Genomic DNA, 19,424 nt, shown 5'->3' with positions numbered 1-19,424 from the left:
CAACAGAATATGACCCGCCCTGCCCTAACTCAACCACCATCTGGGTTGTCTCCAGCCCGTATCATATACACACACGCCCACCTTACTTACCCGCCCAATGCCGGATTCCCACCACGACAATCAAGTATGCAGCACCAATTAAGCGCTCTCCACCAGAAAACTGCCAGGTTTGCTAACCTAACCTCGCACCCACCAACGGGGATGGGAGTTTACTTGGTGCTGTCTGCACCCACCCCCACATGGCCCACTGTATGTCCACCGCCTCAAAACCGAAATTCAAAGTTCGGGGTCACTCCTGGCCCAGCCACAGCACGGAGAAGGGACTCGGAGCGCACTCCAGGACCCAGCCCGTCTCCCACACTTTCCCCGCCCCACACGAGCGTGCAGAGCAGGGCGCCCGCCCCACAAACCCAATCCCAGGAACCAGGGGACATTGAACTCAGCTCCGCTCCGACGCCCTCGGGTGTCGAGGACCCTGCGGGCGGGCTAGTCAGTCAGTCAGCGGCGCGGGCTTCCCCGGAGCCCGTCCGCACGGGGCTCAGGCTGCGGCTCCCTCGGCCGCCACAGGGGAGGCGGGGCGGGACAGGGTGATCACTCCGTCCTCGGCTCCCGGTCCCGCACTCAAAATACCTGCTCGTCACCCAACAGCCACTGCTCCGTGAAGTGCCCCTCCGCCTTTCTAAAATCCACCCCAGGGAGAAGCTCCGGAAGCCGCTTTCTCCGAGAACCCTGCCCCGCCCCTCGCCGCGTGAGACGTCGAAGCGCGTCGTTCACCAGGCACGGCGCGGGCGCCCCCTACTGTCTGGGAAGTGTTGTTTGGACTGAGCGTTTTCTACTGAAGTAGAACCCAGTTGAGAGTGGTTTTTGTTCCCCTCGCCTGTTTCCCTTAGTCAAGGGCAGGCCGATTTGGGGCTTCCCGATCCCTGACGCAGCCCCGGGGTGGTACTTCACTCGTCAAAGTTTGGTGGAGACCACACTTCCCAGCTGGCGCTAGGGGGCGCCCGCGTCAGGCCTGGGGAACGGACGCGCCTCTGACGTCATCACGCGCCGGGGACCGAGTTGGGGCGCTCCTAGAAAGCGGCCTTGGAACTTGTGGCCAATGTGGACCTTGGGCAGAACAGCTGAAGGGAAGCTTCACTGAGCAGTGTCTGCGCGGTGACGAGCAGGTATTCTGAGGGAGGGACCGGGAGCCGAGGACGCGGTGACCACTGTCCGGCCAGTCCCGCCTGCCCCGCGGCGGCTCTGTGGCGGCCGAGGGAGCTGCAGCCTGAGCGCCGTGCGAACGGGCTCCCGGGAAGCCCGCGCCGCTGACTGCCTGACCCACGAGCGCGGCCGCGGAGTCCTCGACGTCCGAGTGGCTTTTCCCGCGCGGTCACGAGGCGCAGGGAAGGTGGGCCCAGCGTCGGAAGGGGAGGGTTCGGGCGGTGGCCGGGGCTGCGCTCTGGGGGCTCAACGTCCCTTGGTTCCTGGATCGCGCTCTGGGGAAGGCGCGCTGCTCTGGACGCGCTTCTGGGGCGGGAAAGGGCGGGAGATGGCCTGGCCTCTGGAGTTGCGGGCTGCTCTGTGTCCATTTGGTCCTTGGCTGTGCAGCACTGTGAGTGACCCCAAACTTCTAATTTATTGTTTGAGGTAGTGACATAACTCCAGGACAAGGGGCATAGAGAGGGCTACTCGGGCCATGTGTTTCCGGGTGTTTGGGTTGAGGGGCGGGTGCAGAAGGCACAAAGTTAACGCCCATCCCCTGATGGTGGGGGCACGGTGAGTGGCCCAAGCCTGACAACTTTGTGGTGGGAATCCGGCCTTGGACGGGTACGGAAGCGCATGTGTGTTAGATTGCGGCTGGTGACATCCCAGATGATGGGTGAGTTGGGGCAGGGTGGCATGTGCCGGGTTTTATGCTGCCATAGGAAGGTGTGAGGAGTTGAGATTCCTTGGGTTGTGGTCTCTTATGTCAGGTGGTTTTTGTTGGGTCAGGGACAGCCTGTCAGGGCTGTCTGGAAGGAAGCAGGAAAGCAAGTGCTGAACACCCACCCACCCACACACACACACACAAACTGGAAAGCAAGCCAGAACCGACCGGCAAGATAAGACAGCCCGTACCAGGAAGTGAGACCAGATGCACGGGGTACAAGGGAAACCGCATGAAGGGGACAATTCTGGGAATGACCAGCCCCCATTTGCTGGTTTTCACGCATTCCGAACATACTACACACATTGGAGACATTCTTCACGCCCCTTTAAAAACTCCAGTCCCAGGCTGCTCAGCGGGGCTTCCTTGACCTGTTTGCCCAGGTCTCAGAACCTGGCCAGGAGCTTTGCTCCTCGGTTATCTTTGTCCGTCTCCTTGTGCCTCAGTTTACCTTACAAGGTCCTCAACCCTTCTCGCTGCTTGTACCAGAAAATGAAGCTGATGAACTTTTTTCGGAATTGGCTCCAAGAACAACCACCTTTCCTCCCTGCCTGCAAAGACTGAACAGTTAGACTAAGGAACAAACATGATAGTAGTGGAAAATCCCCAGCAGCTGCAGCACCAACCTCTTCCCAAAGATACCCTCTTCGGCCCCTCCTTTAAAAACCTACTGCCTGGCCTTGGCACAAGAAACCCCATTTTGTGCCAGGCACTTCCACCTTAGTTTTTGAAACGTGCCCCTCACCGGCCTCCCTCTCCCTTCGGTAAACCACAGAGGTCCAAAATGGCATGTTCTTACTAACAGGATGCTTGGTCAACTCATCTGCTCAACTCCTACTGGATTCCCTGATAAGTTTAACAACTGCTTCCCTTTTGAAAACCCTTGTGTAAGCATGCCCCTGCCCCCAGCTGTGCTTGCCAGCATGGGGTATAAAAACACTGCTAAAATTTTCCACTGCATGGCTTCACTAGCTCAATACCCGGAGTTGCTGAACCTGCCCACAACCTTCACAATAAAGCCTGCTTCTAAAACCTTGTTAATTGGATCTTTGGTTCTGTTTCAAGCCCAAATAAACATTACACCTACCACTTTCCTCACTGGGCAGGACTTCTCTGTGCTACTTGCTAGACTACGAAACCTCATCCGGGAGCTTCTTTTCTAATAAAGAGCTGTGCCAGCCTCAACTTTTTCCTCTCATTGTTTGTCCTCGTGCCTCAGTCTACTTCCCAGTTTGTGCAACGGAAAGAAACGGGGCAAAGGCAGAAAATAGTGTTGAGTCAGGCACAGGTCAGGGATTTTAGGAACAGCTTGACCTGCTCTTATAGGACTGAGACAGCTAGCTTCAAAGGGCTCCAGGACAATGAGCCATCTTTTGGGAATCTGGTGGAAAGATCAAGACCATCTCTGAATTTCACGAAAGGAAAGGAAATTCCTGCTGCAGAAGGAAACCCCTGCAGCTGCAGCTCCTGCCCCTCCCTTCTCCTTTCCCTTCCTGACCAGCTTAAAAAGTTGCTCTTCACCACAGATGGGCATGATTTCACTGGCTCCTTGCTAGGATCTGTTAACCCTGCCCAGGAGCACAAATTAAACCTGTTTGCTCTTTTCTGGCCTGACCTCGTTCTTATACCCTCGGTGACCCCTCACAAATAGTTTTATTTGAGAACTCATGTGTAAGGTTCATGGGTTCTTAGTTGGGTCCAGAGAAGTCACATTGTCCTGGCGAGAGGTGAAGAGTTTTAAAGCCTGGATCTTGGGGAGCGAGTCCATTGTTATTTGTGTAACATGGTTGAGAGGTGCCAGAAACAAAATCAGCCGAATTTTAAGTAAGTAGGTTTTATTAGGGAAAAATTCCAGCCTGGGCGAGGTCCTGCAGTCCACAGCATCCGGGCTGATGGAGTGGTGCTTCTATTGCTGGGGAACATGTGGCTGAGCTGATTTAAGCCGGTATAAAGTAGTCAGGGATTGGAGAACACATGCATGTCCGGGTTTCTGGCTAGGCAGAGGTATCTTCCTGGTTTGGGTGGTCTGCGCTCCCGTGGTGTTAAATGCAAGATCAGGAGAGTTGCATCAGTCAGGTCTGGCTGGCTCCACAAGGGGGTGGGGGGGTGATGTCCAGAGGTCAGTCACTGTGGCTGATAAGAACCAGCTTGATATTGATCCGGCCAATTTGACTGTCTGCAAAACTGGGACTAAGTAACAATGTTAAATGTTATCTGCAATGGTGAGCCTCCTGAATCTGGGCTTGGAAGGTCACCAAAGGGGAGGGGGAGGGGGAGGCTTGGAGTGGTTTTCACTTGCTCAGGATCTTTTCCTCTTGCTTGCCCCACCAACTCCCGTTTCGCTTAACTTAGGCATGTGAGCGAGCCTGCCAAGTCTGCATGCAGTTGCTAGAGATTTTGAGAACAGTTAGAAGGAATGGCTAAGGTGGGGACTGAGCATGATAGTGGGACAGTAAGATAGTCAAGAGAAATACAGGAAAGAGCTGGGAAGCTAAGGGCATTTAGCTGCACATATGCAAATATATATGTGAGGTTGGGGAAATAGATCTACATGCCTATATTTATAGGTTTAGTATTAAGCTGGTGGAAGGAAATTGGGCCTCCACTCAAGTACTCCCTCATTGCAAGAAAACCTTTTTCTATTAAATTGACATTCTGTGATGCTCACCTTCCCACCACAACCACTGAAGGCAGAAGCTGCTCCTTCAGTGGGAAAAACACCTCTCAGCCTGACTTGTTGGACTTGCAATCTACTTTCAACCATAGTCTTTCTTATGCAAACTGACTCTTGTACTTTGTCCAAATTGGCCACATTGTGTTTTAATGTTGAAAAGCACTAGGAAGTACTGTAGGACCAAAATGTAGACTAAATTTATGTGAAGGCACTGCATGGAGTCAGGGGTCCCAATGTAGACCACAGTCCCTCAGGAACCACATACTTTTAGATTTTATGCTCGAATGTCAATTCCATGGAACCACCTTCTGCCACAGCATTTATTAATTCATAGCCATTCTTGTTTCATCAATCTCTTCTTATCCCGTTGTATCAATACACCTTGAGAATTGTCACACCCCGCAGGGATCATTCACTGCTGGCATTGTCATTGACCTCACTGGCTATAAAAGCTACAACCCATAGCTGGAGTTCAACTATAGGTACTTCAATTCATGAGAAGAACTCATTTTAAAACATAAATCCTTTGGAGACAATTCCCGTCATTCACTTCCATACTTAAGCCGTATTAAAGAGAGTTGTATAATCCTCACGATAATCAGTTCTAAAACATTTTCTTCCTTGTTGTATTCATTATTAGCTCCCTATTTCCCTCCAGCCTCCCTCCCCAATAACTGTTACTCCAGTTACCGTCTCGATAGATTTACCACTCCTGATGTTCATATACAGGAAAACATCCAAATAGAAAACAATAAAAGGTCAGCAGAGAAAGACCAATGGCTATATCAAAAGAAACGGGAATAAGAAAACATCCATTGAGAAAAAAGCAGTAAATATTAAAAACTAGAACAAATTTAAATGGGTCAAAAAAGAAGCAAATAGTCTAGTTTACAATACTCTCTGTCTTAAGAGCAAGGCTATGCACATTCCTCTACTCTTGGAGGGGATTCACCAGAGGCTTAAGGGACCCTGCGGCCTGTTGTCCCATCATTATCCATTGCTTCTGCAAATTGAGTATTGACAATTTAAGCTCTGACGCCACTGTCACTCACCACTGATAGGTGAGGATTTGAGCTGGCCTTCCTTTTGGTCCCCAGCCACCAGTGTGGGTCTTTGCTGATCCAGGGGGACAGAAGTGATTATCATCCGGTGGCAGTCCCTCTTAGACACTGCTTGTGAAAGTTAACAGTAGCTGCACTGTGTCAGACACGCTGACAATTCAACTGCTCTGTCTGTGTCCTCACCGCTTTGATCAGAGCTGTGTGGGTGAGGAGGGTGCAGTCATGTTTTGCAGGAAAGAGCGAGTGTCAGGGAACAGACGTGAGGGCTTCTCAACCAGAAATGAATCAGGGTAGAAAATCCAGGAACCCAAGTAGACTGACACCTCTGCTTGTTGACTGAGGATAATGGGAGAGGCCAGGATTCCCTGTGAGGAGTCCTGGGCTTAGATCCCACCGTAAAGGACCCAGCAGCATTAAATTGCTTCTCCATCCCTCAGGTCCTGGGTACCGGAAAACAAGAGAGGCTTTCCTCAGTGAGGCCTGACATCGTCACCCCCACAAGCAGCAGAAATCCACCTGGAAATGAAATAACTTCTGTCTGGGCCTGTGGCAGAATTTCCATGCAGCCACTGCACTGACTGGGGACATTACATGTCCTGGTTCCTACACTCAGCGAGAGCAGGCTGGAAGACCTTGGCGGCTTGAAGGGACGGGGAAGATAAGGACACCATGAAGAAGCTCACAGAAGGTGAGAGTTGCTGAGGGCCTGGGAGGTGAAGAGGGGACCTAGACTCCAGATACAGGTGAGAACCCTATAGAGCCCACAGCGAGTAAAGTAGCTCCAGCTTTTTCTCCAATAATCAAAACTACTGACGGATCATTCTGGGTTTGCTCTCTCACAGCTCCTTTCTTCCCTTAGGCTTGCCTTCTAATGACACCGACTGGCCCCAGGAGAAAAAGCAGAAGTCCCAAATACTGGTGAGTTCTAATCAGTTCATTTTCTGAACTGCTGTTTCATTTCTACCAAATAGGCCTATCTTCTCTGTCTGACTATAAGCGAAGGCCCCCACCGTTTACAGTTCATGTTATGTGCTGTATTAGTCTCTTTTTTTGGTTTGTTGGGGGTTTTTTTTGGTCATTTTCTTGGGAGGTCTTAGAGATAGTATAGCATTCCATAGTTCAATCAAGCTGTATTTTACAATTGCTACCTCATGCAGTTTGAAAACATTTTCTTTCCTCTTGAACTCCTTGATAACAACTCCCCTTTATTCCCTCTCCGCTTTATTCCCCAGGAACCCATATTATTATTTTTTGCCTATAATACTTTTTCCCCGTGTCTTACACAATCCAGTGTATCTGTTTACATACTCTTCTGTTGCTCGAGCCCATGAGTGGGTTATACAGGTATCAATGCTATCAGTCCCCCCCTCTCCCCGCAAGTTCTCTCCCAACACCCTCAGGGAACCATTACTCCTGTCACTCTTTGAGTCATCATTCTTGACTACCATGCACCAAGCAATCTTAAGTATACAAATCAACATTCGCAAATCTAATATCATTAATAAGGTAAAACAAATAAAAGGGAAGACCTTTTAGGAACTAGAGGATAGTTATGTGTTGCATCAGTACTATACCGCTCCCTGGATTTATCATCCCTTCCATGTGACCCTTCTGAGAAGAACTGTCCCATTATCTTACAGAGGGCTTTAGGGTCTCCACTAAATTTACGCCCCTTCTCATCAATTTGGTTTCTTGTTTATGAACTTCTGATATTTCTTCCCATTGACACCTCATGATCACACAGGCTGGTGGGCTTTGTTGCTTCCTACTAGATGGCCGCTTGTTTAACTATAAGCCTTTAGGACCCCAGACATTATATCCTTTAATAGCCAGACAGAAGAGCTTGCTTCATCACATTTGCTTATACATCCATTTTGTCTTCAGCAATCATGTCATACAGTGCCTCATCATTAGAGTAAACTGTTCTTGTACTGAGTTAAGATTCAAGTAGAGGTTGGGGGAGCTAACATAGCACACCCATCCTTGGGGTGTCTGGGACCTGGAGAAGCATCACTGCTTGTCAATCCCCCCCAGAGCCCCAGCCCCAGGGCCATGTCTGCTGAGCCCACAGAGAGCCAAACCCATTGCTGGCTCCCATTCCCCCATCAGGCCACACCGCTGCCCCTCCCACACCACCCCAACAGACGACCCAAGCTTCCTTCTGCTGTGCCAAGGATGTTGCTTCGGTTATTTAAATGAAAAGGAAGTGGAACTCAAAAAAAACCAAAAGATTCAAGTAGAGGCTCAAAGTCCATCTGCTTCCTCATTGCATTTGCTTATATACATATATATAAGCAAACACATATATATTTACATATATGTATTATTTTTCCTACTTTCCTCTTTGTTTCCTTCTGCCCCACTAGCATGTTTACCCATCGTTCACCTCATGGTCATTTTTGCATTTTATTTCTGTTGTTGGACAAACATACCCAAGATTAATATTAGGTATCCAGGGTAGTCTAAAAAGAAATATATATATTTTTTAATCGTTTTATTAGGGACTCATACAACTCTTATAACAATCCATACATACATCAATCAATAGTGTAAAGCACATTTGTATATTCATTGCCCTCATCATTTTCAAAACACTTGCCCTCCACTTCAGCCCCTGGCATCAGCATCTCCCTTTTTCCCCTCCCTCCCCCCCCACACCCTGCTCCTCCCTGTGACCTCCTCCCTGGGGGATGGACAACAGAAAAGTGTGTGAAGTGAGTCGTTGGACAGTACAAGAAATATTTTTTTAGACAGAATAGTTATACATTTTAATATACTGCTAAGTAAATTACTCTACCAAAAAGTCACATCACTACTATTGAGTTGATTGTTATTCATAGGGATCTTCTACGACAGGGTTGAACTGCCTCTATAGGATTCTCAGGCTGTAAACCTTATTTTTGGATTGTTCTTTTCATTTTTATTGGGACATAATCCATATATCATACAACTTAATTGTTCAGTCATATCAAGAACAATTGTACAATCATCACCACCATCAGTTTCAGAACATTTTCTTTCCTTCACGCCCCATGATTAAATCACCTTTAAAATCAGTTGTGTGATCACTGTGTTCTAGTGCTTCTTCCCTCTCCCACTTCCATTGTGTCCCCTCACCTGCCCCCTCTCTTTCCCCACTCCCAACCTCTACACCCCTACAAACCACTGCATCAGTTATTATCTCTGTGCATCCACTCTGTCTGTGTTTCATAAACTGGCAAACCCAACAAACAATAGAGAACAAAATGAAGTGGTACGGATAAAACCATAGCAATATAATGATAAAATACCAACAATGAGTGAGTAAGACAGAAAAGACCTCCATCAATATTTTTTAAGCCAAGGAAGGAATTTTTGACATGGAACAAGCAAGAAATCTTAGCACCTTGAACAAATTCAGGTTGTGTCTAGAGGGAGGTCAACTGACCAAGTTTCAAGGTCGAGCCAGCATAATCAGGATTACAATACTCTCTGTTTGCTAATCAGGCCTTTGCAACCTCTGCCTGTGGCTAGAGGGGATCTTCCAGAGGCTTAAATGACTCTGCAGATGGGTGTTGGCCTCCCAAGGTCCTCTACAGCAGGGATCCTCAAACTTTTTAAACAGGGGGCCAGATCACTGTCCCTCAGACCCGTTAGAGGGCCGGACTATAGTTTTTTTTTAAAAAAAAACTATGTACAAGTGCCTTTGCACACCGCACATAACTTATTTTGAAGTAAAAAAAAAAACAGGGCAAAATCACCCGGCAGACAGTAGAAATGGTCCTCTGCAGGTCCCATGTGGCCCGGGCCCCAGGCCGTAGTTTGAGGACCCCCTGCTCTACAGCCTTCCACAAATTGTGTGTTCACGATTGTAGCTCTGATACGTTTCCCTTCCTCATATTTGAAGTTTGTTATTATCATCTTTGAAGCACAAAAGCTGTTGTGCTCCTTCCATGTGGACTTAATTTGACTCCTCACATAGACAGCATAGTTGGCTGCTTATTTGAATACAAGCCTTTGTAGACCCTAGCTCCTATTGTGATTGATATCCAGGCGCCATCTGTTCTCTTCTGCACACTTTCCTGTAGCCCCCTTATCGTCAGTGATCATTTCATGAAGGCAAGTATGGAGCCAGGGCCATGTTATAAAGAACAAACGGTTCTTGGATATGGGCTAGAGCTAAATAACAATCAATCCTTCTCTCCCCTCCCTTCCAAAAAAAGTAGAAGCCCAGAGTCCATCTAAGCAGATGGCATGTGCATGAATGATGTTTATTTTGGCAGTCGTCTTATGACAAAATAGAACCCCGATAGAACCAACTACATCAGCACCAGCAAGAAGCCAACCAGCCAACAAACAAAATAAAAATGAAACAAGCTAAAGACAAGAAAACAAAACCACATAAAAAGTACATCATTGTGAATAACCCCCTCGCATAAAAGGCGATTGCACTGATGGTATCAATTTTCACAATGACCCAACCCCCCAACATAGAAATCTTTACTAAAACCTAGAGCCTCATCTTTCTGCCCTGTAGGGGCTAGTGGTTTTGAACTACTGATGGTGTGGTAGTAACCCACTACCCATCCAGAGCACTATGCATCTGTGGACATAATACTCTATCATATCCTATGCCCTGGGCTTCTTTTTGCTTTTTAATTTTTTATCTTTTTAAACAGTACAAATAGCATAATAAGAATATTTTTTCAGCTACCATTATGTAGCTTCAGCAGGCATCTATAATGGCCTCTTGTCCCAGGAATATGATATAGTGTCAACTCAGAATATCCACTTTCCACTCCCCTGTTCCCTTCTGACATCAGCTGCCCACACAGGACTGCTTCCTCTAATTCTCAGCAACTCACACTCACTGTCACCGAGTCTGTTTCCACTCACAGCAAAACCCTGTGGAACAGAGAAGATCTGCTCCTGTGTGCTTCCGATCCCATCAGTCTTTACCAGAGAAGAAAGCCTCATCTCCCCTCTCTGACCCGATCCACCTAGAATTAGGTCAGCTCTAGAAAGTTGAAAGGTACTGCCTTTCAGATTGCCACATGGACAGATTGTAGGTTTATATTTGACGGTCCACACAGCACCCTCCCTTTCCTGCTGGCTACAAATCTGGAGTGTCCCTTTTCCCTTGAGGATGTCAGTTTCACACTTGGTATCGCTCCGCGGGAAAAGCTCGTGAAGGCTACATCTGACCTGTGCTTTATGGAGAAGGAACATCTGACTCTGAACCCAGCTCAAGGCTGATTGCTACAAGGCAAGCGCTACCCATGCTTCCACCTTCCAGTGTCCTGAACCTGTTCTGACACCGACCAGTCCTCCTAAGACCCCCTACTTCTCCGCTGCGTTTGATTGGCCTGCAGCAGCACCTCTGCTCTTTTCTCCTCACAGATCAGGGTATACAGTCACAGCCAAAGGACTTGTAAAAAGAACTGTGTCTTCTGGAAAGAATCAGATGAAATTCGTCAGGTGTAGACTCTTCAGGGTGAACGGTTAAATTCTCCTTGTGAATGCAAGGGTGATGTTCTGATGGGTCACTGCCCTTTTGTTGTTCTTAGAAGATGTGTGTGATCCGAATGCCTGATCCCGGAAGAAGTTCTTTTGAGCGCAGAGGACAGCTGAGAGCAGCGCACCTGATCCCAGGAGGGGTTCCTATCTGTCCAAGGGTTGCTCATCTTGTGCTGTGGTTCTAGATTACTTGAGGTCTACCCAGATGTTTTTCACAAATGTGGGTACAGGCATGTCCATCATGTGTGAAGAACGTGCTGGAAGAACTAGATGAATTTCCTCAGATGCAGATTCTTCAGGGCCCCCAGTGAACTCCGGTGGTGAAAATTGATGGTGTTTTGCTGCATTGATTTCTTATTCATTCTAGGAGCCAATTACAATCCAGGATGTCACCGTGCTTTTCTCGGAGGCAGAATGGAAGACACTGAGCTCTGAGCAGAAGACCTTGTACAGAGACGTGATGCTGGAGATTTATAAGAATCTGCTCTCCGTGGGTGAGGATGTGCTGTTTTCCCTCTTTTACCTCCACACTTATTCATTGGGCGCCTACTGTGTGCCAAAGAATGAGCCCTGGATCAACTCACTGAACCAGGGGTCAGAACATCATCTGTATGATCCACATTATGCCACTTGACTCAGTTGTCGCTTTACCATAGGGACAACTTTAACCCCTTTAATTAGATGTACCAATGCAGTAAGTTATTTGGATATGTTTAGGTAGCCTCGATTAATTTTGCCCCTTATGTGTTTTATTACATAAATATATATATATGTGTACCACGTAGAAACATGTTTGTTCATGTGACATCCTGTGAGCACAGGATTGTTGTCAGTTGGCATCTAGAGTATTCCAACTCTTTGAATACGTATGTTCACGGTGGATTAGCACAGCTCCCTGTGGTGTTCACGCCTTTGGCCCTCTAGATGCAGATTGCCAGGAAATCACTGGACATCTCTTCTGAATCATCACCCTTTCAGCTGTTAGTGGAATGCACAAATGTTTGTGTGTGCGTGTATATGAACAGCTTGCTGGTACTCCAGCTGTGAGGTACTGAAATGAGGGAAGATAACGCTTTGCAGGCAGCTTCACTCATAGCTGCTCTAATAGAAAATTCTCTCTCTCCTGTAGAACCAAAGTCACAATTCTACTGCAATTCCTCCTGCCCGTTGGATTTCTCCTGTCAGCAATTCCTCAGGCAGCATGTGCTTCAGGTCTTCCCAGAATTGTGTGCAGGGAATCACTTGCATCCAGGAGAGTCCAGCCCACGGCAGCCAGCGCATCAGGATTCTGATGAGAATTGCAAGAGGCAAATCACAGAAGGGCGGGAGAGAGAAGTCTCCAAACCCTTGTGTGGGAGCACAGGGGTGCGAGAGACCTCAAGGGAATTCTCCAGCCCAGCCCGGAGAGGATCAGCAAGCCCCAGGGAAGGCAACACAGGAGTGGGAATGAAGGCCTCCTCCACCCAAAGGGGAAAAAACTGTGTAGAAACAAAAAAAAGTTTGAAGAAATTAGAAACCTCAAGATTTGGAATAATCCCTAGTAGAGAAGATGAGCCAGTCTGTAGCCTGAAATCAAACTTCACAAACCGGAGGGCCCCTTCCCAGGAGAAGCCACATGTGTACAGTGAGTGTTGCCAAGTCCTTACCCAGAAATCCTATGTCCCTAGTCAACAGAGGACACACTCCAGTGAGAAACTTGATGTGTCTAAGGACCATGGGCCAGGCTATCGCCTCAAGTCGACTCTCATCAGACACCAGAGGATGCACTCAGGGGAGAAGCCACATGTGTGCAAGGAGTGTGGGCGAGCCTTCACCTGCAAGTCACATCTCATCAAACATCAGAGGACACACTCGGGGGAGAAACCACAGGTGTGTAAGGAACGTGGGCGAGGTTTTAGAGACAAGTCAACTCTCATTACAAGCCAGAGAACTCACACAGGTGAGAGACCTTATGTATGTAAGGAATGTAGGAAAGGCTTTAAGCGAAATTCACATCTAATCACACACCAGCTCATACACTCAGGGAAGAAACCTTACGTATGTAAGAAGTGTGGGCAAGGCTTCACCCAAAAGGTAGGTCTCATCACACACCAGCAGATACACTCAGGGACGAAACCTTTCATATGTAAGGAGTGTAGGCGAGGCTTTACCCGAAAGGTACATCTCATCAGACACCAGAGAATACACTCAGGGGAGAAACCACATGTGTGTAAGGAGTGTGGGCGAGCCTTCACCTGCAAGTCAGATCTCATCAAACACCAGAGGACACACTCAGGGGAGAAGCCACATGTGTGTAAGGAGTGTGGGCGAGGCTTTAGCCAGAAGACAAATCTCAACACACACCAGAAGACACATTCAGGGGAGAAACCACATGTGTGTAAGGAATGTGGGCGAGGATTTAGCCGAAAATCAACTCTTATCACGCACCAGAGAACACACTCAGGGGAGAAACCTTACACGTGTAAGGAGTGTGGGAGACCCTTTGGCCGAAAGTCAAGTCTCATCAGACACTTGAGGGGACACACAGGTGATACGCCTTATGTATGTAAAGAATGTGGGAAAGGCTTTAGCCGAAAGTTATCGCTCCTAGGACATCAGAGGAGACACTCAGGGGAGAAACCTTATACCTGTACGGAGTGTGGGCGAGGCTTCGCCTGGAAAGCAACACTCCTCATTCACCAGAGTACACACTCAGGGGAGAAACTACATGTGTGTAAGGAGTGTGGGCGAGCGTTCGGCTTGAAGTCAGATCTCATCAAACACCAAAGTGTACACACAGGGGAGAAGCCTTATGTGTGTAAGGAATGCGGGCGAGGCTTTAGCCGAAAGTCAACTCTCATCAGACACCAGAAGCTGCATTTGGGGCAAAAACCACTTGTCTGAAAAGAATGTGGGCGAGACTTTAAGTGAGGACTCACCAAAGACCAGAGGTTACCCTCAGGGGAGAAGCTACATGTGTGGAAAGAATAGGTGCGACCCTTTATCCTGTAATCAACTCTCATCAGATCCAGAAAACACACAGGTGCAAAGCCAGGACTGTGGTGAGACTGTACCTGGAAGTTGGGTCTCAATGAACACCAGAGGAGTCACTGAAGCCAGAACCTTACATGTGTAAGGAGTGTGGGTGAATTTAGCCAATAGTCATTTCACACACCAGAGGATACATTTCAGGGGACAAACCACATGTATGTAAGGAGTGTGGGTGAGCCTTGGGGTGTAATTCAGGTCTCACCAAACACCAGACGATCCACTTGGGTGAAGCCATGTGTGCCCCGAGTATGCGTAAGGCTTTAACCTGAAGTCAACTCTTCACAAAGACCAAGCACACATTCAATTGAGAAACCTTATAAATGCAGAGGATATGTGCAAGGCTCCTTGCACATCAGTCAATACACATGAAGAGGTCATGTGTGCCTCATAAACCAGAGGAAACACACAGGAGACAAGCAGCATGTGAGTATTGTAGGTGATGCTGTGGCCAAACGTGACGTCAAACATCCAAGGATACACTTGGTAGGAAATCACATGGATCAAGACTGTGGGTGAGGCTTTAGCTCAAATTCAGCTGTCATCACACATCACGGTATACTCAGGAGACTGGGAAGCCCCAAATGTAGAACCCCTGGAATAGTTTAAGGAGAAATCTGGCTGCCTGTGCTCTGAATAAAACAAACATGTCGTGTCTGTAGTATCTAACTGCACAAGTGTTTATACATTCTATAACCGAATGGAATAAGAAAACCAAAAGCTTTAAATCGTCTAAGATTGCTTGACTTTCTCTGCATATACCAGTTCTTTCCAACATTTGGTTGTCCTTTTGTTGCAGTAAATTTTATTTTAATAACCACAAGTCCCTTTTGTGTCACTCATTTGTCGTTAACAGCACTTCTCTGTCATTGAGTTAATTCGGAATTATAGTGACCCTGTAGGTCTGAGTAGAATTACCCTTTTGAGTTTCGAAGACTAACTGTGCAGAGGAAGAAAGCCTCACCTTTCTGCTACCGAACTTTGGATTGGAATTGTTGACTGTATGGTTAGCAGCTTGACATGTAATTCACTAACCCACCGGGACTCAAAAGTACACGGAATTCCAATTGATAAGTTGGTTGACTGAATTCAACCTTAAGAAAAAGTTGTGAACACGTTTCTCAGTGAGTCTGGTCTGATTAGGAATGGTAGGGCTTGGGTTTGGAGACAGATGCCTGATAGAGTGGTGGGTGTACCACGGGATCACCTTTTCTTCTAACATCATCTTTCAAAAGTGGCCCTTTAAAAACATGAATTCTTATTGTGAACTAATTAAGGGTTCACACTTCAGAGCATCAGTATTGTGTAGCTTGCCTCCTGCCCCTCTGGTTTCTTTGGTGGAGTACTACCTTCCTCTTCACCCAAGTGAACACATTTTCCCTGTATCCTATTGCTACATCTTCCCTCCCCACTTTGTAATGTAGCCTGTGTGCTTTGATGTGAAGACATTTGCATTAGGGAGGGCTCTCTAGTGAAGCAAAATCAGGAGACTTAGGATTACATAGATCTATACAGCACAAAGGAATATCACAGCTACTTAGTCCACACAGCTGTCCAGAGGGCTCAGTTTGATGCATTTTTGTGGAACGGTTAGTATACTGCAAGTCCTTCAACTCAGTGGCTGCTGGGTGCAAAGCCAAGGAAGCAGACAGCAGAGTCTCCCCACCAGCAGTGCAGGCACTCAGCCCACAGGCAGCAAACAGCAGGGTAGGTCAGCAGCAGCAGCTCAAGAAGCGAAGCAGGCCCACCCGGATACTACAGGATTCACCAGCCTAAAGCTCACGTGATGGACACACCAGCAGTGTGGTGAATAAGGTCTCACAGGAACCTCCAGCCCTAGTTACACGATCCATGGGTTGGCTGTCCCACAGGTGGTGTAACTCACAATTAAGGCACAGAACTAGCTAACGTAACAGTATGCTGGTTCTATCACCAGAGAGGAAGAGAGAGCGTGTTGGGCCTTGCTCAGCCATTTATCTCTTTGCCCTCTAATCAAACTGCAACCTTATTAATCCCACATGTTCCTATTGGCCAGGTTGGCACAATAAACCTATCACAACCTTTGTGTTGTTTTTTTTACCCTATTATCTATATACAGTGGAGTCCTATAATATTTTTTTCCGTGTGATTTGGCTGATTTCACTCAGCATGTTTTCAAGGTGCATGGAGACCATGAGAGGCTTCGCAGTTTTATCACCATCCATTAGCGATGGGTAGTATTGCATTGGGTTTAAGTACCAAAATCCCTTTATACATTTTCTACTGTTGGCCACTGAGGTTGTTTCCCTCTTGCTATGGTAAACAGTGCTGTGGTTGGCATAGGTGTGCACAGTTCTGTTCATTTTGTGGCTCCTGCCTAAGGAGAAAGGATTGCTGAGTCCGATGGAACTTCTGTCCCTCTTTGAGTGAGGTAGCACGGTATCACTTACAATAGTGGTTTCACATTTTTATAGTCCCGCTGGCAGAGTATGAGGGTTCCAATCTCACCACAACACCGCCAGCATTTGTTCTACTCTGTTTTTTTTTAATTTTTAACTTTGCTGTCAATGTTGATGTAAGCTGATACCTCATTTTATTTTTTGAGAAATTGTGGTTTGGCTTGAGACCACAAGTTATTTTTAAACTTCCTTACTTACAATATGTTATTTAATTGTTATTAATCAGGATGTAATACATATATCATTCTCTATTTCAGTCACGTCAAGTACAATGTACAATTGCTACCACAATCAGTTTCCACTCTTTCTTCGTGATTTCCTTGACATCGTCTCCCTATTACTCCCACCACCACTGTACCATCACTTTTATATAAAGATATAGAATCACATAGTATAATTAATAAGCTAACAGTGTGTAATTATGTTGTTTTTAAATCAAATCAGTTGTTTTTTTAAAAACATGCAATTTTGTTCATGTGTCAATTTGAAGAGTGTCCATAGAGATAGATAGGTCTATAAGAAATGTCCTTAGCTGAATTAACTCGGAAAAAAAAAAATGTCTGGAAACCAAGTGTTAAAAGTCTTCAAAGGGTTCTTTCTTTTTCTTGTTTTTCCCCCTTTTCATGTCGTACGGTTAGGTGAAGGTCCACGGAGCAGAGCAGCTCTCTCTTCACTAGTTCACGTGCATTTTATTTCATGGCGTTGATGGCTGTCCTCACAATGCGCATCACTCATTCCCTTCCTCTCTGTTAGTCCTCCTCCTCCTTTGCTCACCCTTCTGAGTGCTGTCCTTGGGGAAATGCTGCCCTGTGATCTCACAGGGTTGATTATTCTAAGGCATGTGCACTCTAATATTCCTGTTCCACCCCTAGGTCTGTCCATTGCTGGGCGGAAAATAGAACTGGGGGTGGGCGAAGCTCAAGCCATCATCTATTTGGACGGCAGTCCAGGGCTTTACCCACTGCCCCACCTAGAGTCCTTCTGGGTTGCAATAAGAAGGGTAATTGATAAAAATGGAACATGAGTGACCGGTTGGTAGGAAACAAATGGAGTTGGATCAATTGTGAATGACAAATGTGAGCGCAGGATTGCTGTTAATTGCCATGTAGAGTATGCCAACTCTTAATGAACACATGTGTTCACCAAGATGGATTAGCACAGCTCCCGGGGGGTTTAAGGCTATGGCCCTCTAGTTGCAGATTGTCAGGAAATCACTAGGCCTGTCTTCTGAACCTTCACCCTTTCACCTAGGTTTCCAATGCAGCGTGTGTGTGTATGTGTGTGTGTGTATGAAAGTTTTCTTATGTGTGTATGAAAGTTTTCTTGGGATTCCAGCAGGGAGAAACTGTCAGTCACAAGAGAAGGCAAAACAAAGACAGATAGAAAGCAGCATACTCCTGATAGCTCCACCCAGAGCTGCTCCGATAGGAAATGCTCTCTCTTGCAGAAACAAGGTCAGAAACCTGCGTTCCACCTGCCTCCTTGATTTCTCCTGTGTGCAACTCCTCAGGAAGCATGTGCTTCTGATCTTGTGTACATAGAATCACTTGCATCCACGAGAGTCCAGCCCAGGGCAGCCAGAGCATCAGGATACTGATCAGAACTATGGGAATGAAAACACAGAAGAGCAGGAGAGAGAAGTCTCCAGCCCTTTGTGTGGGAGCACAGGAGAGAGACCTCAAGGGATTTATCCAGCCCAGCCTGGGGAGGGTCAGCAAGCCCCAGAGAAGGCAACACATTCCCAGAGTGTGAATAGAGGCCCGCTCTGCCCAAAGGGGAAACAACTGTGTGGAATCAGACAAGGGTTTGAAGAGACTAGAAACCTCAAGATTTGGAATAATTAATTGTAGAGAGGATGAGCCTCTAGAGGAAAATCTGCTTCTCTTTGTGAACAAGGAACATTCAAGTTCATGCATCATCTATTAATTTTTCAAACCAATGGCCTCCGATTATTGTTAAACTCTCAATGCGGAAGCATAAAAACCAAGGAGGAAATTAGATATTTGCCAATACAAGTTCACTTGATCAGAATGTGGCAAACTCTTACTTAAAGTCAGCATTACAGACTGCTAGTGCTCTTGTGCCTACACATGAATATCCATCAGGGTGCCTCAAACAGCTCATGGGAAAATAGGATTAAGAACATGTAAAGTTTCCACTAACTGTTGAAGCCCCTCATATAGGTTTCAGAAGAGATATTTCTACTAGGGCATTTACCTATGCTCCAAATATATCCATGAAGGGGAAGGAGCCACAGGGGCAAAGACCCAAGCAAATTATGAGAAGGAGTCACGGACCGTGGGTGCTCAAGATCCATGATCTTCTGTAACACCAAGGTCAACTGACTTAACATAGACCACCATGTCCAAAAACTAAGTTCTGAGCTCTTGGGATATGGTGAGTAGCCCGATGGAGATAAAGTGTGAAGAAGGCTGAAGGTGGGTAAAAACAATTGGACCGAAGGACTCTTCAAGTATCAGTCTTCATACCCTGAGGCCAGAGGAACCGGATAATGGCTTCCACCACTGCCAACTGATCTGAAGGGCATCACATTAGAAGGGCCTAGATGAAGTGGGACAAAAATGTGGATCAACACTTAAAGTACAAACAGAAACAAACTTATTGTTCAGATAGATTCTTGAGACTTTGTCCAAACCATGACTCTTAGTCACCTTTCAGGTTTGGACGTGAGCTTTGCCCACCCCCAGCTCAGTTTTCAGCCCCACAATGGACAGAGCTATGGCTGGAACAGAAACCCTAAGGAGGAGCACATACCTCAGAATAGATCAGCCCTGTGGGATCAGGGGCAGCATTGGCAC

The 19,424-nt window shown here is 46.9% G+C and overlaps 1 protein-coding gene across 1 annotated transcript; it reads left to right on the top strand.

Moving 5' to 3' along the window:
- Positions 1–1,035: 1,035 nt before the first annotated feature.
- LOC142423194 (uncharacterized) lies at positions 1,036–14,988 on the top strand. Its single transcript, XM_075528407.1, is given in 5 exon segments — positions 1,036–1,166; positions 6,082–6,332; positions 6,504–6,562; positions 11,508–11,634; positions 12,270–14,988. Coding segments are annotated over 4 exon segments (2,037 nt in total). The 5' UTR covers positions 1,036–1,166; positions 6,082–6,235; the 3' UTR covers positions 14,024–14,988.
- Positions 14,989–19,424: the final 4,436 nt, after the last annotated feature.

This window comes from Tenrec ecaudatus, chromosome 12 (genome assembly GCF_050624435.1).
Source record: "Tenrec ecaudatus isolate mTenEca1 chromosome 12, mTenEca1.hap1, whole genome shotgun sequence".
Lineage (NCBI taxonomy): Eukaryota > Metazoa > Chordata > Mammalia > Afrosoricida > Tenrecidae > Tenrec > Tenrec ecaudatus.
Note: the sequence above shows the minus strand (reverse complement) of the source record. Positions and strands in the feature narration are given on the sequence as shown.